At 36.2% G+C, this 10431-nt stretch overlaps 2 protein-coding genes across 2 annotated transcripts; both read left to right on the top strand.

Annotated features, from left to right (window-relative positions):
- The first annotated feature begins 3322 nt into the window (after window positions 1–3322).
- LOC121395761 (protein kinase C beta type-like) lies at window positions 3323–6389 on the top strand. Its single transcript, XM_041570045.1, has 4 exons — window positions 3323–3534; window positions 4019–4128; window positions 5212–5361; window positions 6254–6389. The coding sequence occupies exons 1-4, from the start codon at window positions 3357–3359 to the stop codon at window positions 6344–6346; spliced, it is 531 nt and encodes a 176-aa protein (XP_041425979.1). The 5' UTR covers window positions 3323–3356; the 3' UTR covers window positions 6347–6389.
- Window positions 6390–7264: 875 nt separating this feature from the next.
- Window positions 7265–9690, top strand: LOC121395472 (protein kinase C delta type-like). Its single transcript, XM_041569041.1, has 4 exons — window positions 7265–7904; window positions 8311–8449; window positions 8532–8723; window positions 9646–9690. The coding sequence occupies exons 1-4, from the start codon at window positions 7858–7860 to the stop codon at window positions 9688–9690; spliced, it is 423 nt and encodes a 140-aa protein (XP_041424975.1). The 5' UTR covers window positions 7265–7857.
- The last annotated feature ends 741 nt before the right edge of the window (window positions 9691–10431 follow it).

Below are 10431 nucleotides of genomic sequence, written 5' to 3'. Positions count from 1 at the left end.
CCATTATTGATTTTTTTTTATGTGTTTTTATACCCATTCACCTTCCAAAAACATTGAAAGATAAAGCGGCGTGTTTTAATTGGTCCATTCTATATATAAAATAAGAGATAAAAGGGGTTGTTTACTGAGAGGTGGTAAATGGATTGACCAATATCCACCAATTAGCAACTTGTTTTAATCAGTCTACTGGCAGGTAAAAAATATTTGGCTGGTTATTACAGGCACCGGTGAACTTGACAAATTTGCATCAGGCACTTTTTTACCAGGAGAGACAAAAAGCTGCTCAAATTAACTTTAAGGGCAATGAGACATTGTGCTCAGCGTTTTTTCTCTGCTACTAAAACCAGAAAATATTCTGCCATAGACAATACTGAGAATTGTCTCTGCTAAAACACAAATTTTCCAGTCACTCAAATATGCATACAAATGAATGGTTGACATTGCTCATTTGATTAAAATGTAGAACACTGAAAGTGGAGCTGACATGTCGATTAATGATTTTCTACGATATTGTGGTTGGTTGCAAATTGTAACCAATACTAAGTCCTAATACCCAACAGGTTTGTGTTGGAAGGCCAGGCCCCAACTTTTACACACAAGTTAAGTTATTGAATGGGTGCAGCAAGCACATCCTTAGACTCCAGACACATATCCTACAGTTCACATGAAAATGGATATTTAAAGTTTTAATAACAGTCCTTGAGGTATTCTTGCAAGGGGCTTTTATGACTTGGTTTTAGACAAATGAAAATATATCATAAGTTTGTTTCCCTTACCAGAGCAAGTAGGTGAGAGTTGGAAATGAAATGGCTGGGTGCTTTTTTTTTAAACCCTATTATTTTGTTCCAATTAAGAATTTGAATTATCCAGTAGTGCCCTCATATTAGTAATACAACTGCTTGCAATTTTTTAGCAATCCTACATTCCCCTCTGGTCTATTTCTATATTTTTCTTTCAATGCTAGTCTTCTATAAATACAAAGTATTATTTTATGATTAGCTAAATCCCAGAAGAATTGAATATTTGTTTTATATGCATAAATATCATAATGTCCCCTTCCCGCAACGTGCAAATTTTGCAAAAGAGGTGCAAACAAGGGTGAATTGTGGCTGTTATTTGCACTTTACATCTTGCTCCCTTTTCATAAGATGCTCTAACAGTTTCCTATTTTCACAAGTTGGTATGATGTAGTTTATGAAATTTAAAGAGGTTGTTCACTTTTAAATTAACTTTTAGTATGATATAGAGAGTGATATTCTGAGACAATTTGCTATTCGTTTTCATGTTTTATTATTTGTGGTTTTTTAGAAATTTAGCTTTTTAATTCATCAGCTCTCCAGAATGCAAGTTCATAAATCTGTTTGCTAGGGTCCAAATTACCCTAACAGCCATGCATTGATATGAATAAGAGATTGTATAAGAGATTGTGTATAAGAACAGATTATGTACAGTATGTCTCACATATTGTCTCCCAGATGCCTGAGATGTATCATTTCTGCATTTGTTCAGTCTAGTCACTGATGGAGGCTAATGGCCAGGCACATCATGCAGTGATTTCATTACCAGTTGACCAGGGGTATTTTATGTCACAGAGGCAGTGGTTTCTGACCACTGAGTAAAACACGATGACTTATCATTATGTTGTTTTTTGCAGCAATCCCATATTCACCAAGCATCCCAGTCATGGGTAACAGCAACTCATCCATCCAAATGCTGTACTTTACTGGCCGCTCTCTGACACCCTTCATGATCACCCTGCCAAAGAGGTAATAGTAAATACAATATTTAGTAATATGGTGAATGTTATGTACTTGGGGAATCTGTGGTTTACAAAGATATATAAAAGCAAAGGCACAACCCTGACTCCCCTTCCTCATTTATTCTAATGGATTTAACTGCCACACTGATTGGCTAAACTCTCTCCCTCATGTCATCACTTCCTGGTTGTGACTAATTTGACTGCAGAGTGACATTTTGTAAACAAAGCAAATTGGTTTTAGCACTAGTTGCACAGTATTTGGAAGAGAGAGTTGTATTTACCCTTTCCGAATATTTGTTTCTTAGCTCAGGGATGCTACCACTGGGACACCATTTGTATTTCACTATGATGATGTGTTGCAGTAAATATTTCATATCCAGTAGCCAAATGTACATGCATTTAATTGTTCTGTCTCCCCACATATTTTATCTTGCCTGTTATGATGGTATCATAGATGACATGATACTGTGACTGGATCTCTTGTGGCTTAGTTACCTGAGTGAGCTGGGGAGATAGGGAGTTGCATGTGAGAAGGATACATTTCCCTCGTTTTTAGCTAGGATGTCATCCTGAACCCACCTAATCTGCATATAAACCAAAGCAATGGAAATATGATAGAGGAACCAAATCTTATATAATGCAAACTGTCCACTTTATGCAACAAATAGTGTCCAAGTCCAACCATTTCATCAGTTGCAAGGTTAGTCAAGCATAAATCACAAGTTTTGTATTTACACGTACCAGCCATCTCTTTCTCTGGACTAACAGTACTAATATAGTACAGGTATGGGTCCTGTTATCCAGAATGCTTGGGACCTGGGGGTTTCTGGATAATGGATCTTTCTGTAATTTGGATCTTCATACCTTAAATCTACTAGAATATAATTTCAACATTCAATGAACCCAATAAACTGGTTTTGTTTCCAATAAGGATTAATTACATCTCAGTTTGGATCAAGTACAAGGTACTGTTTTATTAATACAGAAAAAAGGGAAATCATTTTAAAAAATGTGGATTATTTGAATAAAATGATATCTATGGACAGCAATTCTGTAATTCTGAGTTTTCTGGATAACGGGTTTCTGGATAATGGATCCCATACACAGCTCTACTTATAATGGTTCAATGCCAATTTGCAAAATATTGTATTTACAAGATTCCTAGTAGACAAGAATCAGGCAGTTATTTTACTTTTTAAACTACTAAAATTCTGAATTGCCATATGTGCTTAACAGGCGCCAGGGTTCTCCCTTTTTGCCATTACATTTCACCACCAAAGCACACAACAGCTCAGCAAGCAATCCTTAGAGAATCAAGGTTCTTTATAAAATAAAAAAAAAATTCAATTCATTTTATAGTAATTTTACAGAAACCTTTTATAGAATCATACCTTTTTTTATTTATTTAACATCTAAGCCTGATTTATCATAGCCTTGCAATTGTATAGTCTTGTATCAGAATCAGGTGCCTATCAAGTTCAACAGTCAACTGGTAGACATGCTGTGTATGAGACAGTTGATCATGTGACAGGCTAGAGGAGAAAGTGACCGTTACAGATAGACAGTTAGGAGAGTGCAGAGGAGAACTGTGTATCTGATGACCCTAGCGATTACAGGTGGATTTGAGGAGAGTGCTATGGAGAGAAAATATAAAAAACTGAATATTTTGGAGGAGGATAGAAAGATGGCGGGAGAGAGAAGTCAGGAGAGCAGTGAGCTGCAAATGAAATGGCCAAAACATCACAAAAGGCCAAGGAGTCCACAGACCTTCAGAGGTAATGAGAAGTAGCTCAACTGACATTGCTATAGGATATCTTGAATTAAATGCTCCCTCAGTTTGTAATATTACATATAGGAGCAATTTGTATTGTTACCCGATAGTTTCCCTAAGTTTTGAATACAGTAATGTTTATGTGACTATCCACTAGAGTAATTCAGCATAATTATTCAGTACTCTGTATGTCTGTCCATATGTCTGTTGAAAAAACAGTTAGATTAACTTGTGGAAGGCATTAAGGCTTTTCTAAACGAACATTTCTAAGTACAAGATTACTCCAAACTACCCATATATGAGTAAAAGCTGACTATTTGTGAAATGATACATTTGGACAGGAGCACAAATCTATACTGGAAATGCTCCAGGCCTGTGCTGCTCTTCTGGAGCTAGTTTAACCAAGTTAGATCATAACTGTAATATTCGGTCTTCTGTTTTTTTACATTGTTGATATAGGAATTAATATGTTTTTTTCCCCCCAAAAGGAGGCAGTAAGAGGAGGAAGAGATGCCGTGCTCAAGCCAGAAGACCTGCCCCACTGAAGATTAGCAGTTATGAAGTCCACAAAGTCCTTGGGCGAGGAAGTTTTGGCAAAGTCAGTAGTTTTTCATATATATTCAAAAGACGAGAAAGAGAAACTGCTTGCACCCTAGGGACTTGCTTAATATGTGATTTTATTTGGCCATCAATATTTTGAACATTACTGGGGTCTTCATAAAGTTGCCATACAGCAATATCTATCAGTTTTTTTTAACTGTTTTTTTTAACTGTTAAACCAAAAAAATATTTATTAATCTATAATAATGGTAGGTACTAAACTAAAATATAATTTCTGATATAAACTTGAAGAGGTAATGTTATTTTGTTGTAATAGTGAAAGTCCTGCTATAGAGAATGCTTAACATTAAATGCAGTTTTTAATTTCTTTCTAGCAACTAAAGAGTCTTTATTTCAGTTACCTTTTATTCAATATTTTTGGGCAGGATTTTGTTTCTCTTCCCCCATAATGTTAATGATTAAATCAATACACTAGGTGAATATTCAAAGTGAATATCTTGATATAAGCAAGTTGTTTCTCTTCACCCATAATCTTAATGCTGTATAAAATCAGTACACCTAAAACTTAGAGGCAGATTTATCAAGGGTCGAATTTCGAAGTACAAAAAACTTCAAAAGACGACCATCGAATTAAAAAACTTTGAATTCGAATATCGAATTAGAAGTTTTTTCAGCAAATTTGGCAATCCTGCGATCGAATAATGATCATTCTAATTGAACGATTTATACGATTTTAGCGTAGGATCAAAGGATTTTTATTCGATGTGTAAAGACTTAGAAAAATGTTGTAGAAGGTCCCCATAGGCTAACATAGCACTTCGGCAGGTTTCATTTGCGAAGTATTGAAGTCAAAGTTTTTTTAAAGAGACAGTACTTCGATTATCGAATGGTCGAATATTCGAACAATTTTTACTTCGAATCAAATAAATTCGAAGTCGTAGTATACAAAAAATTACTTTGAATTTTTTTACTTTGAAAATTCCCTTGAATTCACTTCGACCCTTAGTAAATCTGCCCCTTAATATTTAAATTAAATATCTTGATTTAAGCAATCAGCTCCTTGAACCTATGAACTAATAGCAAACCAATAATAATTGCTCTCCCCATTCTCCTTTTTTAGGTAATGTTGGCTACACTCACCAGCAGGAAACAACTTGTGGCACTTAAAGTCCTGGAGAAAAGACCAGAGATCATGAAGGAACACCGTGCCCTGAAGATTGCTGGGGGAAGCCCTTTTCTTTGCCATGCCTATGCAGCATTCCAGTCAAAGGTACAAGATGTTTTTAGTGTTACCAATCTTTATAAAGGGTATATAAAGTCATCCTACTGTGTTTAGAATCCCTAATATAAGCCACTTTGTATTATATATAGATATTTATATATATATATATATATATATATATATATAGATATAGATATATATAGATATATATAGATATATATATACATACATACATACACAGTTCATATGGAACGCACTCCGTGAGCCATAGGTATACACCTGGGTGCTAGTCAGAAAAGGAGACAAATAGTAATGCAAAGCGACAGCACTCCAAGGATTTAAAGACAAAAAGTTGTGTCAAGCAAAAAAAGAAGAAGGTTTAATTATTCCGACGTTTCAATTCCATACTGGAACTTTCATCAGGGAAAGAAGACCCCTTCTTTCCCCGATGAAAGTTCCAGTGTGGGTATGGAACTGAAACGTCGGAATAAATAGACCTTCTTCCTTTTTAAGCTTGACACAACTTTTTGTCATTACTATATATACATATATAAAATGATCTTTTAATAAATCTTCCAGTGATATAACCTCCTATCCCCCGGACCAATTCTGGAAACCCTTTCTCCAATGCTGAAGAGATCAAATTGGTCTCTATCTTCTCTGTGCAGTGGTAGGAAATTAGAAGCAAGCATATATTACCCACACTGTTAGCAGCCATAAATGCTCAATTCTGATCACTCAATTTGTTGGAACAAGGGAGCACTGTACAAAATACAGCTCAAAAAAGTCTGTTTACTGTATGCAGCAGGTCTATAAAACAATGATATAGACAATAGACACAAAATATACTGAATACTCCTTTTATGTAATACCTTAAGCTGCATTGATCAGGTTTGTTGTTGCAATATCTAAGTCTGATTGTATTTGTCTTTGTAACCAGCTGCAGGCCTTCTTCGTCCTGGAGTACGCCAGTGGGGGCAGCCTTTCTACTGTGATGGAGAACGGACCCTTTCCAACATCTACAGTCATGTAAGTGACACAGTACTTGAAATGGTGGAACATGGGATGACAGAAAGAATTTGCTTTCTGTGTGTTAAAGGATCTAATAAGATGAGGGACAGAAGAAAATCATGTTAAAAATATTTTGCAATCAGAATTGCATTAAAAGAATGTAAATTCATGTTCTTATTAGTAAAAATACATTGTTATTTCAGAATTTGCCATGGAATAATATGGTGTTAAATTAAAGTTGTGAATGACTTGCAAAGGGTTGCGTGAGTTGGTGATGCTAAGAGAATGCCAGACATCATGTAGTCTTTCTTCTTGAGGGAGCAAAAACAAGCAACACAGCACAGAAACTTCTAAATGCAGATTAACATTACATGGAAAGTCATATTCACTTGAGGGGGGGGTTCAATTTGGTAGATACCAACTAATGAACACAATTGCTTACTTTTTACCTAAGCCTAGCACTGGCCTGGGGTTCTTTCTATCAGATATTTTGTGATTCTCCCAGGGTTACCTTGTGCCACCCTGAGTGGGCATATGCATAATGTTTCAAGGGGTCCTTGGGAGAATGACGGAAACTGATGGCATGCCCCTCTGATGGAGAGAAGAAGATACAACAGAGGAGCTCCAGCCAAGTGGAAAAAGTATTTTTATTCAGTGGGTGCCTTTCATATTGGTGCTCCCAGTGACTTTGACTTTCTTTCTCCTTTTAGGGTAAGGCCAGACGTGGCGTTTTTGCAGAGTTTTTACGTTACGTTTTTACGTTGCGTTTTTAAGAAAGGACATCCAGGCGTAAATATGCTACTGAAACCACACGCGACCGTCAACATGCGTTTTTCATGTGTTTTTCAGCACGTACGATTATTTTCCCAACATGCACTTCTCATTGTTCTCATTGAATTTGGACGCCATATTTTAAATACGCTGCGTATTTACATACAGTGTGGTTTCAAACGTGCAGATCCCATAGAGTCTATTGATTTGGTAGTTTCTTGACGTATTGATGTTTCTGCTAAATAACGCCAATACTGGCATCCTGTGGCGGGTTTCAACTTGCAAGCGCCCTGTGTGAATTGCCATAGTGCGTTTTCCATTAGTTTCAGTGGTAGTGTAGTTTATGCGTATTTACGGCTGGCTGTTCATTTTTAAAAACGCAACGTAAAAACACAGCAAAAACGTCACGTCTGGCCTTGCCCTTAAACTGAAGGAATGTGAACTTGAAACCGCAATAAAGAGAAAATGCAAGTATAAATAATAAAATAGGCCAAGCAGTTCTACTGAGGATGAGACAGTATAGGGGTTATGTAAGAAAAGGTGTAACATTTACTATAGGTCTATTTAGTTCTGACAACACTGGGGATAACAAAATACTGTATAAAGAAAAGGCTACACAGCTGAGATATTAACACAGTAAGGGGGGTTTTGATTCAATCAGAAGTAGAACAAAAGTTTTGGCATGACTTTTGATATTTTTTAAAGCTGTTCATTAATTTGATTTTTACTCTGTTCTTTTTAATAAGGTTCTACGCAGCAGAGATGGTTTGTGGATTACAATTTCTTCATTCCAGAGGAATTGTTCATCGGTTTGTAAAAAAAATTTTTTTCTACTCTATTATTATTGTTTCATATACATCCATAGTTCCCTATAGTTCATATCTGGCCATACTAACCTACATAACAGCTTATTTACTGTACAGAGGAAAATGAGACCTTAATATTTACAAGCACTTTGCTTCTCCAATGATGGGGCAACCAAACCCATGCTCTTATTCACCCCTTTGTGTAAATTGCAAACTGTGTGTGACACCCAACCAATATCTGAGCATCTTCTGTAATGTGCTTTCTGTAAGTGTGTCTTATTCCATTACCTCTATTATTCTCTCCCACACCCCTTTAAATCTGAAAATGTCTTATTCCATTACCTCGATTCTTCTCTCCCCCCTTTCAAACTGATAATAATTTTTATTCTTGCTCATCTTTATCTTGCAGTGATATTAAACTGGAAAACATTCTGCTGGACCAAAATGGACACATTAAAATTTGTGACTTTGGTCTGGTGGCTCACAACATATTCGGCAATAGAACCACCAGAGGCCGAATAGGAACCTACGGATACATGGCTCCGGAGGTAGGAAACTCAGTTTCAGCACATCTACAACATATAACTTATTTTCTGTTGCTTATTCAATTCTATATCTTTTATTTTCAAGGTTATGCTTATGAAGGAATATAATGCAGCTGCAGATTGGTGGTCACTTGGTGTCGTCATCTACCGAATGGCCATAGGGAGATCCCCATTTTACAATGGTCGAGTCCGGACAATGGTGCAAGAGTCCACTGTCAGTGACGAGCCACAATACCCTGAGTGGATTAGTCCAGAACTGCAAGACCTACTGGAAAAGGTACGAAGGAGCGTCTTATGCTTTTTAAAATGTAAAATATATATTTTATATATATAAACAAAGTACTGGATAGGTGCACTCAAAAAACAATGGAAATGCCTAGGTGCTGGAACATATATCAATATCAATAGAGCAAAGAAATCAGCACTCATAGGTCTTTTGTGATGAAAAAAATGGTTTATTCAACGTTTCGGCTCTTAGACTTGAGCCGTCATCAGCCGTCACCCTTCCTGATGACGGCTTGAGTATAAGAGTCGAAACTTTGAATAACCCCATTTTTTTTCATCACAAAAGAGCTATGAGTGCGGATTTCTTGGCTATATATATATATATATATATATATATATATATATATATATATATATATATATATATATATATATATATGGAGATTATCTGCACTCACCATTCATATGATCATCTGCCGGGTGCTAACCAAAAGTAATTGTTGCAGTCCATGAAAGCACTCACAGCAGTCGCCATCAATCGTGTATCAAAAAGTCATTTATTGGTGCATGGTATATCATGCACCAATAAATGACTTTTTGATACACGCTTGATGGCGACTGCTGTGAGTGCTTTCATGGACTGATATATATATATATATATATATATATATATATATATATATATATATATATATATATAGATTACTGTTGTAAAGTAAATCCATGAAGGACCTTGAAGTTAATTCCGTAAGTGCTCTAGCACTTGCAACTCAAGGAAAAGATGACCCCCTGTGTATTCTTAAAAAATCAAGGGAAGGATTGCACACTCTATCGCATTTTATTACATCAAAAAAATAGTTACACAAATCATAAGAAATCATAAGAAAATACATATCATTAGGACTTGTTTTCTTATAACATTTTTTTGATGTAATACAACTTTAATTTTTCAAGCCTTCTTTTGGATTTTTGAGCATTACAACCTTGGAGACTCATATGGGGGGGCTTCTTGGGATTAGCACCTCACATATTGCATTTAGGTGTGCGTTTTCTAACCTTATACTTCCTGATATATATTGTGACTGAGCACTCTAATACCTATGGCATACCAGGTGTTTTGACCACTGCTTCTCCCTGGTGGGAAAGAACAACAGTTACCAGGTCCGTGTAGTGGGTGTGTAAATCACCCTGTAACTGCAAAACCAGTGCATTTTCTATTTAATCACATCAGAAATGGTAATAAGTAAACAGGGGAATTTTGTCTTCTGCTGCCATCTGTTACAAAAAGTGCCCCTTGTGCCACTAGCCTAAGTGTGAGATACTGTTTGTGTTATATCTGTAATGGCTACAGTGTAAACAACTGGTCTTTTCTTTAGCTCTTAAAGAAGAATCCTCAGCATCGTCTTGGCACCAATGGAAACATCAGGGAGCACCCTTTCTTTGCTTCTATCAATTGGGTGGAGCTGGAGAGTCTGAAAGTAAAACCCCCTCTCCAGCCTAGAATGGTAAGTACATCACATACAATGGGAATCTTATGACATATTTTAGCAGTTTGCATGTTACCCCATGGGTTTCCTGGAATAGAGAACACAGAGCTGCGCCTGGTTCTAATCAGAGAAGGAGTAACAAGTGCAGAATACAGAAGCATTCACATTTATCTATAATCAGTCTAAATATGTGTATAATGTTTCCCCCTTCTTGACAACTTCCTCAAAATGCTTTAACGTTGTCATGTGCATCTTTATCATTTTTAGATAGCT

Source organism: Xenopus laevis, chromosome 7L (assembly GCF_017654675.1).
Source record: "Xenopus laevis strain J_2021 chromosome 7L, Xenopus_laevis_v10.1, whole genome shotgun sequence".
NCBI classification, from domain to species: Eukaryota; Metazoa; Chordata; class Amphibia; order Anura; family Pipidae; genus Xenopus; species Xenopus laevis.
Note: the sequence above shows the minus strand (reverse complement) of the source record. Positions and strands in the feature narration are given on the sequence as shown.